The following is a 22816-nucleotide window of genomic DNA, read 5'->3' as shown; positions in this document are numbered from 1 at the left end:
ATAATAAATTTTATCAAAATAAATAATATAAATATATACGTAATAAATTAGTAAATCACTTTTAATTATTTTTTTTATAATATTTTATTATTTAGATTTCATATCTTAATTTCTAGATCAACCACCACAAGTAAGCGCGTAAAGGTTATGAGCTAAACATCATAAGTTAGGCAAAGCCCCTGTTAACGTCAATTAAACGGGTCGTCTTGACTCTTGCTAAGCTTGGCTTTTTACAAAAAAGGCGAACGCAAAAGCAACGCACGCAATAAATAAAAAGAGAAGATGGCAGCGAACGGGCCTCTCCAGATCCGCATTACTGGGTCCCGTTTCCTTCTTCTTTCTTTTTCTAAGGGAAACAAAGGCAATTTTTTCAATAAAGTGAAAGAGATCATTGAAGAGACGGAGAGAGATGTGGGTTTTTTACCTGATCTCGCTGCCTCTAACCCTAGGCATGGTGATTTTGACGTTGAGGTACTTCGCCGGTCCGGAGGTGCCTCGCTATGTCCTATTCACTGTTGGATACACCTGGTTCTGTTCTCTTTCCATTATCATCCTTGTGCCTGCCGATATCTACACGGTACTTGCAATTCCATCGTTATCACTTGTGTCATTTCTCTTATATATATATATATATATGTAATTTGTTGGTTTAATTTTGATTCTTTTTTTCGTATGTATGAAGTTGATTTGAAATTTCTTCTGCTCCTTTTGTAGACGTTAATTTAGCTTTGGTTCATTTGAGATATTTGGTTTCCTTGAAGATGGGATATGAAAAAAAAAAGTACAGGCTCATTTTATTATTTTAGCTAAAATTTCAGTTCTGACTTATTTAATGTGGCAACAAGATAAGCTATGGTACCGTTTTTATATTTTTGTTTTTGAATGGTTTTAAGAAAACTGGAGCTGAATAGATTTGGAGTTTCAGTTTTGGGTATTTTCCTTCGTATGGATGATATTGAAGAAAACATTTTGATGGTGCATGTGCACCTGCTGCACCTAATAATCTCTCCTTATTCATTCTGGCTGGAGTTCCCTTTGTCTTATTTTAAACTTAAGTCCTGGAATGTTTTTTCTTCTTGTTAGTTATTTCCCCCCTTTTGTATAGCTCTGAGTGTTTGATGTTAATGACGTTTTGAAGTTTTACACGTGGTGAGGTGGGGATGCAGAGTTTTATGTGTATATCTAACAAATGCTAACTATTTTTAGTTACTTTAGAAGGAATATCCATGGGCTTATTTGTGTTGTTTTTCAGTTGGCTATGGTTACCCATTAAATTTTTATTGCTTATGTTTTCTACCTCTTCGTCTCTTTCCTCGTCCCTATTGGTGCATGATTTTCAACTTGTTCACCAGAAGAGAAAATATGTCAAAAAGTTTTAGTTTTTAGTGGGGGTTTTCAAATGGGTTATGATTGATTGAAAGATTCATTAATGTAGTAAATCTTTTATTGTGTGTACAGACAAAATTTTATCTTGACAATGGAGGCATTTCTTTCTTTTGGAGCTGGTCATATTGGAGTACGTTTTTACTTACTTGGTATGTCATGTACCACACTGAGTTGTCATTCTGCATATGGCATCACCTTAAGAGTTCTTATGATTCTATTATAATGAAAAAGTTGATGTCATGTCCCTTGGTTGAACACGCACACACACACACACACACACACACACACACACACACACACACACACACACACACACACACTAAAGATCCTGCTATTCAGATGTTGAACTTATAGACAAAGATGTACAAAGAAATACAATTGTTTAAATAACTGTAATGGAACTAGCTTTGCTGATTGGATTCTCATGTTTCCATCGCACATGTAGCTGAAAGAAAATTGACTTAGTTCACGACAGACATGCATGAGTTGTAATAGTTTTCTGTAAGATGGCATTTTCTTTATTTCTCGTGCATATAAATTTTCATTTTCATTTTAGCTCTCACATAGTCTTTTATGTATAAAAACATGCTCACATACTTCCTTTTTTTGAGAAAAATGGACCATGTCAGTTTGCAAGGTCTAGGCAGCTTTTATAGGACACAGAGAGGGAGAGTATATTGTAAATGTTAAATACCATTTTATTTGGAAATACTATTTTTCTTAAGAATAGTTGTAAATAGTTTTTTAGTTTTTAGATGCATGATTCCTCATGTGCCTAAATCATGTTATCTCTAAGCAGGGCTGTGGTGCCCCTTATTCAGGGTTTTGAAGATGCTGGAGACTTCACTGTGTCAGAAAGATTAAAGACTAGTATACACGCTAACTTGGTTTTCTATTTAATTGTGGGATCTATTGGACTTTTTGGGCTTATTCTCCTCATCTTGATGAAAAAAATAAGGTTTTAGTCTTACCTTTCTAAAGTTCTTTGGACTGCATTATAATCTTACTTTATATTATTGGTTTTGCAGTTTCCACCTGTGTTGTCAGCTCTTACTTCATTTATTTGCATTTTCTTTAGAATCTCCTACATCATTTTCTTTCTTTTACATGCTGAATAAAATCTATTAGGTTTTTTTTTTCCGGCTTTGCAAATTGAATTAATCGGTTATCCACAATCATGTTGTATGGACATGGAAAAATGATTAATGCATGTATAGATATACATCAATAAATGCATTTTGTCCTCAGCCCTTCAAAAAATTGGTTGGGAATCATATTCTTTGCTATCCTTGTCGACAGAAGTGGAAGTAATGTGCTTGGTGTTGCCATGGCGTGCTCGAATACATTTGGACTTGTTACAGGTGCCTTTCTTCTTGGTTTTGGTTTGAGTGAAATTCCTAAGAGCCTGTGGAGAAATGCAGATTGGACAACCCGCCAAAAAGTTCTTTCTCATAAAATTGCCAAAATGGCTGTGAAACTTGATGACGCTCATCAAGAACTTTCAAATGCTATTGTAGTAAGTGTTCTTTTAGCCCATCCCCATCCCACTCTGCTTCTCCATCATGTTCACCAAAAAAAAAAAAATGTATTAGTAGCATTTTCTTTTTACATCTTACATATTTGTGAGGGAATATGCCTTTATTTTCTGTAATTGCTTAAGTTTATATTTTTAGGCATTATCCGGAAAATTATTCTTTTCTTGGCTGTTTTAGAGTTCTTCCTGCTCCTTAACATGTGATCTTTCTCTCAGTTCTGTTATTACATTTCATTTCTTTTTTCAATTAGATTTTTCATCCTGTCAGAGAAGAAAATCAATGCATTTATTTATGCATATGCTTAGTAATAATGGAAAGCGCTGTCCCCACTCCCCACAAGCACAAAGCACCATTTGTCTGTCGGCAGTTGTAAATGTCTTGGCAAACATCTTGCAATCTTTTTTTTTTTTTTTCCCCCTTTTCAAGTAAATAATTTTAGTATAACTATTCTAGTTAGCATTTTGACTTATTTACTAAGAGAATGGGAATTTTGAATTCTTTGTTACATTTGCATAAAACTTTTAGTTTCATAAGCATCAATGTGTTAGCATTTGATCTAACTGATTACTGTCTTTTTGCTTGCTTGGTTCCTCAGTTTATTGATTATGTTTTCCTTCAATAGGTTGCTCAGGCAACATCCAATCAGATGTCCAAGCGTGACCCTTTGAGACCTTACATGAATGTTATAGATAACATGCTTGCTCAAATGGTATTTCTTGTTCTCTTTCTACTCGTTATAGTGTGGTGTTTTTTCAATTGTTTTCAATATTGTATTATATTTTTTAGTTTAGGGAAGACCCAGCTTTTAAACCGCAAGGTGGTCGATTGGGAGAAAATGATATGGACTATGATACGGATGAGAAATCAATGGCAACACTTAGACGTCATCTCAGGGGAGCTCGTGAGGGGTACTATCGTTATAAAAGGTAAACTGCAATTTCAACTTTGTACTTGATATGTGTCCATCAAAGGATATCTCATTTAGGACTTGTTCTCACACTTGGAAAATTCTGTTTGCTTGATATCTCCATGCCTTCTTGTTTCTCTATATTAGCAATAATGGGTTTGTTGCATTATTTGTGATTTCATTGTCTCTAAGTTGCTGATTTCTTTTGAAACAGCAATGTTTGGGTCCACTTCTTTTAGTGGATTTAATTGGCTGTCCTCTGAGTACTGGTTCTGCGTATCAGATTATGAACTTTTTAAGAACTTTATTACCAATTTGTTGAGCAAATTAGTGATTATTGGGATCTTCAAATTCAGGACGTTCCTGATATCTCATGTAATCCTCATTTTCTTTTCTATTAGTTTAGTTGATGAGACCATATAATTAGGGGGTTTAGTTGTTGGGGTCAATCATTAGTTGCTTGACTCCTAACAGTTAGGCCAACTTATTTGGTAAAGAGAAAAAAGAGGTTGTTGTTAAAATTATTTATAATTCATTAAAATTATAAATGATTATTGAAATATTATGTGTAAGATTTGCTATAACTAATAAATTCATATTTATAAGAAAAGAAAGTATTTATTACAAACATATGAAAAAATTACTTATAATTTTCTTAATTAATATTTGTTATTACTTCTTCAATTTTTATAACACATTAAAGGGAAAAATTAATATAGGATACATGATAATATATTTAAGAAAAGATTATATCCTTAATGTTCATTTGTTATATCAAAAAAAGCTAGTGAAGTTTTACAATCAATAATTTTACCGGCTAACAGCTATTGGTTACAGGCTAACCATCTATCACAAATAGCTAGATCAAATGAGCCCTTAATGTTAATTTGTAACTGTTGCTAAGATTTGTGAATATTCTTAGGAGGGATGAAGGGTCGCAGTCAGAATCTTTTAATTTAGACCTGTGGCAATGGCATTTTAGTGTTTAATCATTCCTGGCATGGAAGAGTTACTCTTCATTGGACACTCTTTGTGTCTTTGATCATTGTTGTATATTGTGAATGTTCCAGATTTGTGATTTTTAACTTAGAATAGAAGTCTCTTGGAATTAATGTGGAAAGAGTGGGTTCATGCTTTTAATGCATTTCTTGTCAAATGATAACTTTGGATGACTCAGGATTTGGTTTTGTTATGTTAATCAATTTGTAATAGTGCCTTTGAACTTTCATTTTGTTGGAGACCTGGACCTGGAGTGTAATGACTTGTTGCATTTATCTAATTTATTTTATGCAGTGAGTACATGACCTACGTCTTGGAAGCCCTTGAACTGGAAGATACGATAAAAAATTATGAACATGGCAGTTCAACTGGATGGTTTGCTTCTGAATATGTTTCCTATTCTCATTTGGTTCTTTCTTTATATGTTCGTAGCTGTTTTCTGTGGACCTTATACCTTCATATGCTATTATTGTAGGAAATATATTTCGAGCTTCAGACCTGCTCAAACTGGTAAATTGGGGGCTTTCTTTGATACAATGGGTAATCACCACATCTATTGCATTTGTTTCTCTTTGGTTTTGGATTGTATGTCAAGAGGATTGTTTCTATTTCTGTTACCTTTTTTGAAGAGTTCTGATTCTGTTATTTAATTTTATAGAATACCCTTGTTTATTTTGTAAGAAATTGAAAAAGTGATGCTCTATGATGATATGATCTGAGTTTGTTGGGTTGGCAAGTAATGATGGTGATGTATAACTGTCTTGGGGGTTCTGATCTTGTTGGTTGTTTAACCTTGGAGTTGGATAGCTTGATGATCATAAATGAACCATGTTGGTCAAGATCTTTTTAAATTGTTCTAAATTCATTCAAGTATGGTAAAAAATGGGCTTGCTCTCTCAACTCTCAACTAAGCCTTTATCCCAAAAATTTGGGGTCGGCTATATGGATTCGCTTTTTCCACTCTGAACGATTTTGGGTTAAATCCTCAGAAATGTGTAATGCTTCTAAGTCATGCTGTACTACTCTCCTCCAAGTCAATTTAGGTCTACCCCTTTTTTTCTTTCTATCCTTTAGCCTAATGTGCTCTACTTGTCTAACTGGAGCCTCCGTATGTCTACGCTTCACATGACCAAACCACCTCAATCTCCCTTCTCTCAACTTATCTTCAATTGGCACCACTCCTACCTTTTCTCTAATACTTTCATTACGGACTTTATCTAGTCTAGTATGGCCACTCATCCACCTTAACATTCTCATCTCTGCAACTCTTATCTTAGATGCATACGACTCTTTCAGTGCCCAACACTCACTACCATATAGCATAGCCGGTCGTATGGTCATGCGGTAAAATTTTCCTTTTAATTTATTGGGAATCTTACGATCACATAAAACTCCCGTGGCACGTCTCCACTTCAACCATCCGGCTTTAATCCTATGACTAACATCCTCCTCACATCCCCCATCTACTTGAAGGACTGAGCCTAGATATTTAAAGTGATTACTTTGGGACAGTGCCACTCCATTCAAACTAACTCCTTCCCTATCACCAGTTTGGCCTTCACTGAACTTGCAATGCATGTATTCTGTCTTCGTTCTACTTAACTTAAAACCCTTTGACTCTAGAGTACTTCTCTAAAGTTCTAGCTTCCTATCGACTCCTTCTCGTGTCTCATCTATCAGAACAATATCATCCGCAAACATCATGCACCAAGGAATACTCTCTTGTATATGTTTCGTCAGTTCATCTAAAACTAATGTAAAAAGGTAAGGGCTTATGGTGTAATCCAATTGAGATCGGAAAATCTCTTGTGTCCCCTCCCACTGTGCGCACAATAGTAGTTGCTCCTTCATACATATCTTTCAATACTTGTATATACCTAATAGATACCCTCTTTTGTTCTAACGCATTCCATAAGACCTCTCTTGGAACACTATCATAAGCCTTCTCCAAATCAATAAAAACCATGTGTAGATCTTTCTTCCCATCTCTATATTTCTCCATCAAGCTTCTAATGAGAAAGATCGCTTCCATAGTTGAACGACCAGGCATGAAACCAAATTGATTGAGAGAGATAGAAGTATCATGACGTAGTCGATGCTCCACAACTCTCTCCCACAACTTCATAGTATGGCTCATGAGTTTAATTCCCCTATAGTTTGAGCAACTCTGTATGTCTCCCTTATTTTTAAAAATAGGTACTAAAATACTCTTCCTCCATTCATCAGGCATTTTCTTTGAGTTTAGAATCTTATTAAATAATTTAGTTAACCATGCCACTCCCATATCTCCCAAATACTTCCACACTTCAATTGGTATTTCATCGGGTCCACAGGCTTTACCTACTTTCATTCTCTTAAGTGCTTCCTTTACTTCTAAAGATCTAATCCTTCTAGTATAATTTACATTCTTTTCTATTGTTCTATAATCTATATTCACGCTATTTCCATTTTGACTATTATTAAAGAGATCATTAAAATAATTTCTCCATCTTTCTTTAATGTCCTCATTTTTCACCAACACTTTTCTTTCTTTATCCTTAATGCACCTAACTTGATTGAGATCTTGACATTTCCTTTCTCTACTCCTTGCTAATCTATAAATATCTTTCTCCCCTTCTTTAGTTCCAAGTTTCTCATATAACTTTTCAAAGGCCTGTGCTCTTGCTTGGCTAAGCGCCTTTTGCCTCTTTCTTTGCTATCTTGTACTGTTCATATGCCTCATTATTATCACATTTAGGTAATTTCTTATACCATTCCCTTTTTCTCTTCACTGCCTTTTGTACTTCCTCATTCCACCACCATCTCTCTTTTGAGGGTGGTCCATGTCCTTTAGACTCCCCAAGTACTTTTCTAGCTACTTCTCTAATCTTTGATGCCATCTGTATCCACATATCATTGGCCTCTATATCTAGCTTCCATACTTCGGACTCAAGAAGCTCATTTTTGAACTTCACTTGCTTTACTCCTTTGAACTCCCACCACTTTGTTCGAGCTACACTATTTCTTCTGACCTTTCTTGAATTGTTCCTAAACTTGACATCCAAGACCACCAACCTATGTTGACTTGTTAAAGTCTCTCCTGGAATGACTTTGCAATCCTTGCATATAGCTCTATTTGTCTTCCTGGTTAAGAGGAAGTCGATTTGGCTTCTATGTTGTCCACTTTTGAAAGTCACTAAATGTGACTCTCTTTTTATAAAGTAGGTATTTGCTAGTATTAGGTCGTATGCCATAGCAAAATCCAGGATGCTTTTTCCCTCCTCATTTCGACTGCCAAAACCAAAACCTCCATGAACATTCTCATAACCTTGCCTATCACTTCCTACATGTCCATTCAAATCTCCACCAATGAAAACATTCTCTTCATTCGGTATGCTTTGCATTAAATCCTCCATATCTTCCCAAAACCTTTGTTTACTCTCACTGTCTAGTCCTATTTGTGGGGCATAAGCACTAACTATATTTATTGTTTCTCCGTCTAGTTCTAGCTTTACTAGTATAATTCTATCTCCTACTCTTTTCACAGCTACTACTGCGTCTTTCAATGTCCTGTCTATGATTATACCCACTCCGTTCTTGTTTCTCTCCTTTCCGGTAAACCACAATTTGTACCCTGAATTACCCACTTCCTTACTTTTCTCTCCTACCCATTTAGTCTCCTGAATGCAAGCAATATTCACCCTTCTCATTTCCAAGGTATCCACAAGCTCCATTAATTTTCCTGTAAGTGATCCAACATTCCAAGTACCAACCCTGATCCTCCTCCTATCCTGCTCCTTCCTAATTGGTCTCCTTCTATGATATCTTCTATTATTTTCTATGTCTATCTTGTGTTCTGTTCCACTATTTGTTCTATTATCTGTCTTATGGACTAACTTCTTTACCCACACCCGTCCATGATGTGGGAACCCTTGCTCACTTAACACCACACCCGGGCGCCGGCATGGCGCGTCGCTTTCGGTGAACGCCCTACACCCTTGCATATTTATCACTACACCCGGGCTCCGATGTAGCGCGTCGTTAGTAGAGGACGCCCCAACGTTTATATCATTTGAATCCATATCATAGGGTGTGACGAAATTTTTACGCTGGTTGTCACCTACCGCAACCCTCCTCCTTTATCCGGGCTTGGGACCGGCTAAGCGCAAACTACTTAAGCGGAGTTTAAAAAAATGGGCTTGCTATGCCACTAATTTTCTTTTTCTTTTTTGGCATTTTGTTATTTATGCAAGATTTTAAGAAATTCCATTTGCTGGTGGTTTAGCTTTTTTTAAGAATTTTTTATTCAGCTGTTCTTTTTTATTGACAAATAAGCTTAAACTCTGGAAAAATATGTGTTTGCATGCAGAATATGTTTGGAGATGCATCCTAAGAAAGCAATTTGAGAAGCTCTTGGCTATCATACTTGGTACTATGTCAGCTGCAATTCTTTTGGCTGAAGCAACTCTGCTACCATCTAATGTCAATCTCTCACTTTTTTCAATTCTTATAAACTCCATTGGAAAGCAAGAGCTTTTTGTGCAGGTACGTTCTCATCTTTAGTTGAATAATTCTATTATTGGTCTTATTCCCTATATCATCATCTTGTAGATGTGTTTTGACATGGATTTTACTTTGTCTGTTTTACTACTTTCTGTTGTTTTGTTCTTCAGGTGATGGCGCTTATACCTTTGATGTATATGTGCATCTGCACATACTACTCGTTGTTCAAAATTGGAATGCTAATGTTTTATTCATTAACACCTAGGCAGACAAACTCAGTCAGCTTGCTTATGATATGCTCGTAAGTATTTCCTTGGAGATACGTTATCATCAAGTCTCCTTCCCCCTCTCGTTAGACTAGAAGAAACTGTGGTGATATCTATTCTTAACTAATAGCATGTTTCTTAGGATGGTTGCTCGGTATGCTCCTCCAATTTCATACAACTTTCTCAATCTCATCAATCTTGATGCTAAAACTATATTTGAAACAGTAAGTCCCCTTGCAGTTCCCATTTATATAACCTTGCTTTATCGGATAATGAAAAGTTCTGTTAGATTTTTGGCTAAAAATCTGCTATTTCCTTGGGAATTTCTTTTCGCCCCTGCCTCCCCCTTCCTCCCTATTTCTCGTCTTTTCCTCGCATCAACTAATTTTGGCATAAAACTGTTCATTGCTTGCAGCGAATGGGCAAAATTGATGATGTTTTAGAGATATTTGGAAGAGGGTTTAACAAAATCTATCCTCTTATAATGGTTATATACACCCTGTTGGTTGCAAGTAATTTCTTTGACCGTGTGATTGGTTTCTTCGGGAGCTGGAAGAGATTTAGATTTCAACCTGAAGCCGATGATACTGATGGATTTGATCCATCAGGATTAATTATCCTGCAGAAAGGTAACTGCTCTGACCAACCACAACACCCACCCCACCTCCTCTCATCTTTCTTCTTTTTTCCCTCTCTCTCTCTCTCTCTCTCAATACATGCAGGATGCTATATATGGTACTGTCAAGATGTATGTATTCTTGACATTTAATAGCTTGAACGTTTATATCTGGGAAAGTTTATGAGCATTCTTTCTCATTTGCAGAACGATCTTGGCTGGAACAAGGACACAAAGTTGGTGAGCATGTTATCCCACTGGCAAGAAACTTTAACAGCGTGGATATGGAGTCCGGGAGCAACGGTGCAGTATGGATTCACATCTTAAATAATACTTGCAGTTTCTTTTTTTTTGTTTCTTAAAGTTTTCTTTTTTAATGTTATTCTCATATATAACTCACAATTTGAGTGAACTGAGTATACTTAATGACAGTTTTGCGACAAATAATAAGGTTTTTTTAATGTGATTCTATCATGTGATCAATTATAGTTCTTTTTCTTTTTCATCTTGAAACAATATACATAGCTGTCTAACTGCTAAGTAAAATTTACAGGATAAGACTGCTGTTGAAATGAAGGCAACAACTAGTTTAGTCACTGATGCTACCAAGGGAAGCACGTCAACACCTTTGAAAGAAGAGGGAAGCAGATACAGCACCAGTAAGGAAGCCATCAGCAACAAATATGCATCCTTGAGAGAACAAAGTAGACATGCCAATGCTAGGCCTGCTGAAAAGAATATTGCCTCTGCTACGGTGTCATTGCTTGATTCAGGCAACTCAGAATCCAGCAACACACGAGGACCATCTGGTTTGGCATCAAAATGGGAATCAATGAAGAATGGTTTTCAAAGTTTTAAGGCAAACATAGGGGCCAAACGATTTCTTCCTTTACGCCAAATTCAGGACACCAAACTTTTCTCTCATGATTCATCATCCGAATCACTTGATGAGATATTCCAGAGGTTAAAACGACCATCTAACGACTATGGAAGTAACAGTGATGATGATGTGAATGGGATGATAACCGGCCCTGGCAGATAATGTTAGATTTGTCAATGGAATAGGAACTTATAGCTGTTGTAGAAATTGAAACACGATGTACAGATAAAGGGTGATACCCAGCTCCTACCAATAGAATATTTCCTGAAATTTGGGAGGATGATCTATGAGATTGAGAATTGTACATACATCAGAAGTGAGAAGCTCAGATAATATGATAGGATGGAAGGAAAAAGAAAATGGGAAAAAAAAGAGAGAAATTTGTTCACGATGCGAAAATCAATTGATCATCTGTAGGATGAATTTTAACTTTTAAATTCCAGCAGTAAAAAAATTTGGCTTATCGAGTTTGATATGCTTTGGATCCCTAATATTTTGCATTATTGAGTTTGAGAATATTCTCAAAGCTTTGTTGTAGTGTGAATGGTGGCGTATGCCTCTTGGAATGTTATATTTGGCCAGCACAGCATTTTCAATTGATTAAAATTTTGACTTCTTTTTTTACTTTTCTTCTTGAAGGACCACTCTCTTGAGACGGAATAAACTAAAAGTCGAAGAACAATGTTTGTGTATATGGAAGATTTTGGAATATTTGTAGCCGTCTCGCCCTTATTTCGAAGTGGTAGATTCCACTAGAAAACATAAATAAATGGTATAAGGTTTTTAAATATTCTTGACTAATTTATGAGCATTAATGAGGCTTAAGCTAGATTTAGAGCCGATGGTATTATATACAGGGTGTGTCTGTGTAGAATTTGAGCTTATACGAGATTCACTTTATATATATATATATATTGAATTTTTGTATATATATATGTTAGAGATCACAATTTTGAAATAACAATGGTTAAGATTACAACGAAACCCATTTTCCAAAATTAAATTAAGGAGGAAAAATAGATAAAAGAGAAATGAAGAATAATAAATCCAATAAGACAACATTAAAAATTATGATGGAATGGAACACGACTCTCCATTTTCAAAGTCTAAAAATTCTACATGTTAGGTTCAGCAAACGTGTGAAAATGAAATGGAAGATGAGAAAGCCTTGACCCTATCAAGAGTTTAACCAGTAGCACCTACCTCTTACAATAATTAAAACAACTATATACATATACACACGCAAATACAACAAGAAGAAAATGCCACATACAGTACAAAGGCACCCCCATCATAATCATAGGAATCAAGGGTACACGGCACCAGCTCTTTCAAGGATATATGGAAAATGATTTTAATTCTTTTGATCGATCATTAAGTATTTATATTCAATTACTCAGTGGGAAAAGAAAAGAAAATTTTAAGGAGAAGAAAAGACATCAGAATTCGCAGAAAACTGTAATAAGAACCATAAAGAAAGAAGGAAAAGATCCAGATTTTCATATATAACACAAAATAAAGCTATATAAACATCTCATAGTTTCTAAAAGCCCTTCTTTTTGTTTTTGTTTGGTACAATTGATTCTGACTAAAATTCAAATTAAAGGACTTGAAATCTCGAATCTCGAACTCGAGAGCTTGAGAGCACGTAGCCATGGAGACAACTTCGGTACCGCTACCCCTCCTTCCTTTTTTGAAGCAAAGTCTATACATTCAAAGCAATCTTTCCACCAATATTAGCCTCCTTATTCTTTCCCTTCAAATGAAGTAACTTTGACCAAAAACCTTTCTTATTCTTCTTCGTCCCGTGCTTCAACTCTCCAACAAGGCTGCTTCTCGACACAAAAGCAATCGATCTACTCTTCTTTAACCCACTTCCTGCACTTACCCTGAAAGATATGGAACCCATAATATCAGAAATGTTTCGCTGATGACGATGATGATGAATAACTGGAGATATATGGGTCGAAGATGAAGCAGAGGAAAAAGACATCGAAGAAGAAGATGGTGCCACTGCTTCTTTGTTGCTTGAAACAACTACATAAAGTTGAGATAATCTTTCTCTTAAACATGATGGACAAACCCCTTGCTTTTGATTGTGGTATGGGTGCTCCTTGCATGCTTTCTCTACCTCTGAGAAACCCATTTCTTTTCTCTAAATATCAAACCAAACCCAAATCTTGATTTTTCTTTTTTAGATCGCTACTGTGCAACTTTTCGTGCTTCTCTTCTCTGTGGTTGCCTCGCCCTATATATGGTCATGTGGGTATAGACTATAGAGGCAATATGCTTGTTTCCAAGAAAGTCCTTCGTCGAGAATCACCAATAGCTACTATCACCAGCCCATTTAATGGATTAGAATCGTAAGCCTCAATCCAAGTTGAATAATGAAAATCCCTTTGACAATAACAATATCATAATAAATCATATAATATTAGTTCGATGGTTGAATTTATTGGTCAGCAATCAATAGTTCAATACAACTGATTGATTATCAACGGTTAAAATTAAAGATTAAAAATCTACATTTAGAAATTTGAACTTTCAAAATGAAGAAATTTCTTATTTTCAGTATTATAGAAGAAATGAATTATTTTTTAATAACAACAAATGAGTATACTCTTTATTTTATTTATTAGGATTTTAATTTTAAAAATTAATAATTTAATAAAAATGAATCCATAAAATCAATAAATGGAAGACAATAAATGGAGATAAGGTGGTGAAAGTGAGCCCCCCACATGATATTATATCTTAATTAGAATATGCGTTTATGGCATGCAGAGACAGTTGGGCAGCTTTGAAGTTCAACAGTCAGCAGCTAAATGGACGGCGAGGATTGAAAGTAAAAGACAAAAAAGGTAGGACCCACATAAGACGATTTCATATCCGAACGCGTCACCGCGGTGCACGTGGACGTAGACGTATAGAAATAGAAGAGTCTGGACAGGGTCTAGAGCCACGCTACTCGCTAGAGAGGAAAAGTCAGCCGCACGTGGATAATTTTTGGTCTTCCTTAATAATTTCTTTTTTTTTATATAATATAGTTCCGTTGTTTATTGAAATTCAGAGTAACAAACAAATTTTTTAAAAATATTATTATTATTTTAACAAGTAAAATACATTAAATTTAATTTTTAATAAATAATATTTTTAATTTTTTTTTTTCAAAATAATAATAATATAAGACAAATTCTATGGAGCATATAACCTCGACAAAAACGTTGGGTGGTACGATTAAGGGTATAGGGTCTTGATGTTATTCGTATGAGCCCACGTGGGGTTGTTGCCTCAACGGACGAGACGACCCCCATCTCCGGTGCACCTAATTTTCGATGCAAGAGACGACCCCCTTCTCTGGTGCACCTAATTTTCAATTTTAATATATATATATATATATATATATATATATATATATATATATATATATATATATTATTTAAAATTATTTATATTTATAATAAAAAATATAAAAAATCACTTTTCACTATTTAATCTCACGATTATATTTGATTTATAATATTTTTATTAATTTAAAAAAAAATATTTAGGCTCTATTTATTTTTATAAAAAATAACTTTTATATAAAAATATGTTATAAAAATTTTGTTTCAGAATTTTTTTATGAAAATGTTTTAATTGTTTAATTATAATATTAAACCAGTAGTATATATATCATGCATTATAAATATTTCGATATTTTAATAAATTATCAAAATTCAAAAAAAAAATTAGATAATTTTTTTAATTAAATAAATATTTTTCATTAATTGTTGATAAATAAAAAAAATTAACTATAAAATAAAATTTGTCTAGAATTTTTCAAAGACTTGTGAAATGGGTTAATAATTCAAGAATCAATACATGCTTCTAATTAATGAAATGAAAATAGGTATCTTCCAACATCCCATGCACTTTCAAGAGGAATTAAAGACATTTCCCATGTTCCTTGGAAAAAAATAAAATAAAGAAGAGAGACATTTCCCATGAATCCTTGGCATTGTGTACACAATTGTGTTCCCAAATTCACTGCATATGATACTTGATACAACACCCAAGATTGCCATAGCATTTACAAGGCCATGTGAGATGTACTTATGGTTTTAGGCTTTTTGGTTTCAAGATGCAGGCCCATTGGGCCCTCTGATCTCTTATTATTTTCTTCTTTGGATTCCTTTGCTGATTGGGCCTTGTTGGGCAGTGGAAGTGCTGTGCTCACTTCTCTATCTTTTGGGCGTTGAGTCTTCTAACTTGTTTCTTACTTTCTTTATGCATGGGCTCTAAGCCTCCAACAATGCTCATCTTGTCTTTAATAAAGATTATCGAATTTGAGTCTTAATTAAAGTTAATTATAAATAAATAAATATATATATTCATGAAGAATTTTTTATGAATGACGTCAGAAAGGGTGGGAAGCTCTCCATTCATGGTTTTTAAGTGACTGAATCTTGTGAATCTACAGGAATATTCAATTACAATGGAATTCCAAATCAATATCTGTTCAGATTTTGAAAGAGCGTTCTTTGAAAAGCACAAATGCACAATACAAATGAAAGTTATTTAAATATACAATTACCATTAAAAAAATCTTAATTTCTTGGCATATCTCCTCACCATGTGTCAAACAAAATCAAGCACTATTTGGAATTTGATACAGATGAGTCAATTCTGTTTTCAGAAGAGACCCATCAATCATATTCCATTTCTATTCACATTTAAAGTGATCTCACCTCTTGTACAAGCACTTATTGTCAAATAGCCATTTTAAAGCTATAAATGCAAAAATCAACACAATTTGCTGTTGCTCAGGCATGGCAGTTCCACCTTGATGATGCATTCACTATGTAGTCATGCACTATTTTCATTCATACTCCTTTAATCGGCGGATAATGTTTCACATATCGCAATGTTGAGCTTGGAGTTGTTTCTACCAAAATAGTTTAAGCAAATTTAACTTAACTCTGCCTTGTTATATATTTTGTTTCAAATTTCTTGTGTTGTAGCCAACATGGGACTCCAGCACGATGTAAGTACATTAAACCATATCATTTCAACAGTGCATACGCATTTTACAATAGTGATAGCTATATGTTCTGGGGAGTGACCTCATATAGTTAAATAATGGGACCATAAGCGAAAATGTTGTGAATAGTCCCACAAAGTTTACCTCATGACACCAACTCTGCTAGAAGAAAAGGTCCATAAACCCTAATGCTGCTGTTAATGACGTTTTCTAATGTTGTCCTTGCGAGTCGTCTTGGATTTACCATAAAAGAGAGGTAGCTCGTGCGTCCTATTACCTAAGCAATCAATAAAGCCAAGTTGCAAATCCTTGTTTCTGCTCTCACACCCCCACCAATCAATGTCTTTTCATATGTCTAGGTTTAATGGACTTAACCCATATTATACCAGATATCGGTGAGGGTTCGGCTTCATCTTTTTAGGGCATTTTGCCCAATTGCCTTCTGTATATTGAATGACTACCCCTCTTTATCTTAGTGACCTCAAGAAATGGACAGCTTTTGGTCCATAAGTGTCCATCTTGCTTCCGTCATTATAATGAAAAAAGTTAGACTCTTGTACTTGCTTATCCAAGGTAGGCCAACCCTTGCTCACATTTCACATAGCATTTTCCTGTATCGGTTGCGTTTCAATCTGCAACTTGCACGTCTTGGAATCAAATTTACCCTCATCCCTAAAGCTACATTTGATATGACATAACGTAATGTAATAAATCATATAATAAAATCAATTATACAATTATATTATTATTTTATTTTATATTTAGTAAAAAATAATATATATAATTTTATTTTAATATTAATTTATTTATGATGATAATAACAAGAAAATGGAGTGTTTGAGACTAGCAACGGTGATGGCCAAATAGTGATAGTAGTCAGATAATGAGTATGATGGTAGCCTAATGTTGGTAGCTAAGTTAGTTTAATTTATTAGGGGTGATTGTAATAAAAAATTGTGATAATAAAAGATATAAAATTAAAGTAAATAATCATAATTATATATTTTTTTATATATTTAATGATAATTATATTAATCAAAGTATAATTAATTATATTTAATTATCATTACAATACATGAAATGTTATTATGTAATCAAATAAACTGGTAGAAAATATACTATAATAGCAATTTCATTGGCACTTTAATTAGAAAAAAATGATATATATATATATATATATATATATATATATATATATATATATAAAGAGCTAAAGCTATATCTATAGGCTATAGGTGCACTAACTAAAATGGTAATTAAAGAAGGATGGTGTTTTCTTGCAGCTCTCCTTTTCATTAGACAGGACATTGAAGAAAAATTTAAAGATATGTCACTAATTAAATCTTGTAATTTCTTTAGCTTGAAGATTGTTGTTGAGTATGTCTTATCATATCAGGTTTCTATCAACTTTATAAATAATTAATGTCATATAGATCACAACATGTTTGGTACCACCAAATGTTTCATGGGTGTAATTCACTCTCTTTGCATAGCCAACCAGCTATTGTATTGTGGTGCTGAAAATGTCTGCCTTCTTTGAAGGTCACAACTCATGATTATCCACCTTATATAAGGTTTTTATTTCCACTTTTTTTCAGCAAAATCAATTTTTATGCTTATTTTAATATAATATAATTTTTATAAGATTAATCCATTTCCTAATTAATAGCTTACTTTTCATCAAATTAAAAGAGATATAAAATTAATATAATATGTGAAATTTACACTCTATTTAAGAAATTTTTTAGGGAGAAAGGAAAATAAAAAGTAGAAAATAAAAAATATTTTTTTATTATTTTTTTTCTTTTATTTAGATAGAAAAGAAGAAAAATAGTAAAAAATAAAAAAATTATGATAAATTTATAATTTTATTTTATTTATTTAAAAAAAATTAAAAAAATAATTTTATAATTTTAATTTATAATCTTACACTTTCATTATTTTATCTTTAAATTAAAAAATAATAATAATAAAAAATAAAAATTATTTTTCCCCCTTCCCTCCTCTCCCCCACGCCCCCCCCCCCCCCCCCTTTTTTTTCTATCCAAACAGGTGTTAATCTTTATCTATCCACCATTCAAAGGGCGTCCCATTGGAGAGAAGCACGCTGAAGAAATCGAAATCACCCAAACAATGGGCACAGAAATCTAGGGGTAGCCTCAGATTGCAGAGATAGTTTCATAGGGATTTGTGCAAGAAAGGAAAAAGAGCAGGTATATTTCTCTGTTAACTTCAAAGAGGAATAATTTGCGAAGTTAACAATTCAATATTTTTGAAATTAAAATGTTGTTTTTTTTATAAAAAAAAACATAAAAATGCTCACACAGTCTAAATTGGTGTGAGTGCATATATAGTAGTGGAGAGTGGGTCCCGAGTGGTAGAAAACGAGTTGCCGAGTATGGACGAGACACAGAGGGAGAGCGTGGAAAAGCACAGCCATTGAGAGGATCCAAAAGCCAACCCTTTCCTCTTTCATTTTCTTGTCTTTTCTTTTCATGTTAATTTCTTACACATGTGATGTGACTTCATATGTGTCCTGCTGGGCTCCACCTCCCACCAACCATGTGAACTTACTGGGCCCTCCCCCCCTTTCATCTACTTTTTTGGCTAGCCACGCGCCTCTTGTGAGCTACCCCCTACACTTTCTCTGCTCCATTGTAGGATAGATATGTCCCATTTTTATCACTAGCAGAATATTCGCACTAGGCGCAATAATATATATATATATATATATATATATATATATATATATAAAATTAGATAATTAAATTATTTTTAATTAAAAGAATTTTAATGCTATTTAAAATATTAAAATCCTAAAACTTTAAAAATAAATTTTGATTAAATAAGTTACTGTTACTCTCAAATTATTGGTCTTATAGCCATAAATTTTTTTTAATATTCTTTGTATATAATAATAATAATAATAATAATTATTATTATTAAATTATTTAAAAATAATAAAATTAAAATAATATTAAAATAAATGAAAATTTACGAAATGCATAAAAGAAGGAGAGAAAATTTTTAAATATTAATTTTCGTTCAAAGTAAATATGAATTTTAATTTTAATTCAAAGTAAATATAAATCTTAATTTTATTATTATTAATATTTTTAAATTAAAAATTAAAAAATATAATAACGTGTGATAATTATATTTAGTAATTATATATTACATCTGTTTAAAAATATATAAAAAAATTTATTATTGACTTTTTACTTTAAAAAAATTAAAAATTAATGAATAGACATTACTTTCAATAATTATATATATCTAAAAGAAAATTTTAATCATTAATTTTTCACAAAAAAATAAATATGCTTAGTTCTAATTTGGAGTAAGTATTTTAAATGAAATTAAACTTTCAGTTATAGTAATAATTTGATAATATTTGTTAAATTTTAAAATTAAATGTCTTGAGTTGATAAATTATCAATAATTAAATATTAAATTTAATTACAAAAAATATATTTAAAAATATTTCACTTTCTTTTAAAGTACATGTTGGTCTTTATTTTACTGCTATTAACATTTTTAAATTAAAAATTAAGAAATCTCATAATTAATGATAAATATATTTAGTAATCAATATTTTTCTATTATTTAAATTTAAATGATCAAAATAATTAAATATTCTATTTAGAAAATTAAATTATATAATAATTGTATATTATAACTATTTAAGAAATACAAAAAAACATTGTTATCAAAAAAATCAATTAAAAATTATCACTTGGTATAAATGTGATAGTTTTAAATTAAATTTTCTCTTAAATTTATTTTATAAAAATTTGGATCACTTTTTCATCGAGAAGTAAAAATTGAATAAATATAAAAATAGTATATATATTTATTGTATATAATTAATAAATTAATTTAATTAACTATTAATTTTTCATTTCTTTAATTAAATTGAGCTTAATAATAATAATAATAATAATAATAATAATAATAATAGTTATTTATTATAATATTAAAGTGTAATAATTAAATAATTTGTAATTTATATATACATAATTAGAGAATTAATAATTTAATCATAATTTAAAGAAATTGTGTAATTAATTAATAAAAGATAGAGAGAATTTAATGAAATTAATTGACATATATGTATAATTTAATTTTTTTTTTAAATAATAATAATACAATATGACATCATTAATATTAACCAAATAAAATAGTAATATTAATTATTTATTAATTATATATAAAAATATAAAAAATAATAATAATATAAATTTTTTATTTACCATAATTATGAAAATAAAATTTTATTTATTTTTTTATAATTCTTTATGTACATAATATTTAATATATAATTAAAAAATATCTTTATTAAATACATACTAAAATAAGATAAATAAAAATAAAATTATAATAAAGTAAATTAAAATTTATTAAATATATAAAAAATAAAGAGAGGGTAAAGTATTTAACTTTATGTGACTATTTTTATTGTATAATTTTAAATTATTTTATTAATTTTAAGATATATAATTATTAAATTTTTATAATTAAAAATTATTAAATGAGAAATTTATAAAATTATTAAAAAATATATAATATTTTTAATTAATCAATTATAAAAATTGTGATAATAATGATAATGATAAAGATATTTAATAGTAATAATTATTTATATTAATTATTATAATTATTGAATATAATAATATTTATATGGTAAATACTACATAATAACACTAAATTTTAAAATATTATGTGATAATAGTAAAAAAAAATATTACTATTTTATAATATTACATGATAACATTAAAATTAAGGATGTCACGTAACAGCAATAAAAGAAAATTTTTTGCCTTATATATTTGTGTGTATATATTTATATCTGTGATATGAGCTTCTCCTTATAAACTAACGCTAACGCAGCACCAGCAGAGCGTCTTGTTTTGTCTACTGTGTTTTACGCGCTATTGAAGGTGAAGTGCGAGAATGAGCACATGGGCCACTCGTGGGCCAAGAAAATGGCATAGATTGTCAACCACTGCTTTCATTGGGCCCATTGGGCCCCACCATGACGTTTCTTCTATGTACAGTTCCTAACTGTTGCTCTTCCTTTTGGATTAACAAAGGTAATCCAAACTTACTGCTCTATTGTTCATCTCTTATTAGGTAAAATTTATTCACTATTATCAGCTAATACAACAATTTACTTATTTCAATATGGGAAAATTTCGAAATGGTTTAAATAGATTTAAAAATAAATAATTATGTTTACTTATTTAAATATTGAAAATGATATTATTTTTAGATTTTTCCTACAAGCATAGACTTGCAGGACAAGAGAAGATAAGAGAGAGAACACTAAGTGGATGTTATGTTGGGTTAAATAATCTCTGCAATGCTTAAGTTAGTAATTGGAATTAAGTAGGGATGAGCATTTGGTTCAAATCAAATCAAACCGAACAAAATAATCAAAATCGAATTATTATATTTTAGAAATCGAATTGAAATGCATGAAAAACCGAATCAAACTCCTCTCATTCGATTAGGTTCAAACCGATTGGTTTTTAGGTTTTTATGGTTTTTTTTATTTATACTTGATTTTCAAACTATTTGATCTAATTTTGACATTGATTTGAACCTAAAAATCATTAATCAATTAAATTAAACAATTTTTATATATAAAAATACATATAATACATAAATTCTCAATAAAAACAAAACAATTTCAAAATTAATAAAACAATTCAGTTCGATTTTAGTTCAATCAGTTTTTTCTCTCTAAGAACGAACAAAATCGAAATAATTGAAATTTTTAAAATTCAAAATTGAATATAATCGAATTACCTTAAAAACTAAACTAAATTACTAAATTAAAGTTGTAACACCCCGAAATTTTAATTTTTATGAGTATTTTGGTATTTTAATTTTATTTAAATTTTAGGAATTTTTTTGAGATTTTTCGGATTTTAAAAATCGGGTTCGATTTTCCGAAAATAAAAACTTTGATGATTTTTAAAAATTAATTTAAAGACCACGTGGCAAAACTAAAAATATATTTGGAGTCGACGTATTTTTCTGAGTTTTCTGGAATTTTTTCGGAATTTTTGGACCTCGTTTTCGGTCCCGAGGCAGAGTAAAAATTCAAAATTTTGTATTCTGGATCGGACCGGTCGAATCGGACCGGCCTTTTTCCTTCTTCCCTTTTTCTTCCCCGCGCGCGTCGTCCCTCTCCCTTTTCTCTCTCGTTTCTCTCTCCTCTCCAGCTTCCCCGGCCAAATCCGGCCGATCCGGCCACCAATTGGACCGGGTCTTGTGTCCAAAATCATCTACTCGGCGAGAGCTTTCCATAGACACCAAGAACGCCGAAATCCATCGAGCGGATTGTCCGATTTTTGCTCGGGAAGATTTTAGCCCATATAGACTTTTGGGCTAGATTAATAGAAAACCGTCAATCCCACGAGAAAACTGAGGCCACCAGCACGATCCATTGGTCGAGACATAAATTTAATTTTTCCGACACTTTTTCGATGGGTCCCACGGAACTGTTTTCCGAGCATTAAATGAGCTTAGAAAATTCTGAAAAATTTATGTACTAACCCCGTGTTATGGGCTTCGTAGGTATCCTCGATTCGCGGAAATAAAAGTCTCCAAATTGGACCGAGGTTTTGGCTAGCCCCCCATTGTCAGACGTCCCGAAGTCGGAATCGGCAAAGGTAAACCCGAACCTTGTTTTTTCGTAATTTTCTAGTGCTTAA

The 22816-nt window shown here is 32.0% G+C and overlaps 2 protein-coding genes across 8 annotated transcripts; one reads left to right on the top strand and one right to left on the bottom strand.

The window, feature by feature from the left end:
• The first annotated feature begins 201 nt into the window (after positions 1 to 201).
• LOC110673810 (uncharacterized) lies at positions 202 to 11546 on the top strand. Of its 7 annotated transcripts, none has more exons than XM_021837022.2 (14): positions 202 to 577; positions 1459 to 1535; positions 2186 to 2344; positions 2686 to 2902; positions 3544 to 3630; positions 3708 to 3847; positions 5122 to 5202; positions 5303 to 5367; positions 9176 to 9351; positions 9480 to 9610; positions 9718 to 9799; positions 9991 to 10204; positions 10399 to 10494; positions 10745 to 10872. In XM_021837022.2, the coding sequence occupies exons 1-14, from the start codon at positions 410 to 412 to the stop codon at positions 10747 to 10749; spliced, it is 1698 nt and encodes a 565-aa protein (XP_021692714.2). In that variant the 5' UTR covers positions 202 to 409; the 3' UTR covers positions 10750 to 10872. The 7 variants fall into 7 exon arrangements, with proteins under 7 accessions (XP_021692714.2, XP_021692709.2, XP_021692708.2 ...); XM_021837017.2 differs by having other exon boundaries at positions 207 to 577; positions 1459 to 1516; positions 2208 to 2344; positions 10399 to 10499; positions 10745 to 11546; XM_021837016.2 differs by having other exon boundaries at positions 207 to 577; positions 2689 to 2902; positions 10399 to 10499; positions 10745 to 11546.
• A 1004-nt stretch (positions 11547 to 12550) lies between these two features.
• On the bottom strand, positions 12551 to 13378 carry LOC110673762 (uncharacterized). Its single transcript, XM_021836950.2, has one exon. The coding sequence runs from the start codon at positions 13215 to 13217 to the stop codon at positions 12777 to 12779; it is 441 nt and encodes a 146-aa protein (XP_021692642.2). The 5' UTR covers positions 13218 to 13378; the 3' UTR covers positions 12551 to 12776.
• Between the last annotated feature and the right edge of the window lie 9438 nt (positions 13379 to 22816).

Source organism: Hevea brasiliensis, chromosome 7 (genome assembly GCF_030052815.1).
Source record: "Hevea brasiliensis isolate MT/VB/25A 57/8 chromosome 7, ASM3005281v1, whole genome shotgun sequence".
NCBI classification, from domain to species: Eukaryota; Viridiplantae; Streptophyta; class Magnoliopsida; order Malpighiales; family Euphorbiaceae; genus Hevea; species Hevea brasiliensis.
Note: the sequence above shows the minus strand (reverse complement) of the source record. Positions and strands in the feature narration are given on the sequence as shown.

Coding starts and splice junctions, on each gene's coding strand:
- LOC110673810 (XM_021837015.2), top strand. CDS start 410: ATGTGGGTTTTTTACCTGATCTCGCTGCCTCTAACCCTAGGCATGGTG. Junction 5,203..5,302: donor CATGGCAGTTCAACTGGATG/GTTTGCTTCTGA, acceptor CTATTATTGTAG/GAAATATATTTCGAGCTTCA. Junction 9,352..9,479: donor AGCAAGAGCTTTTTGTGCAG/GTACGTTCTCAT, acceptor TTTGTTCTTCAG/GTGATGGCGCTTATACCTTT.
- LOC110673762 (XM_021836950.2), bottom strand. CDS start 13,217: ATGGGTTTCTCAGAGGTAGAGAAAGCATGCAAGGAGCACCCATACCAC.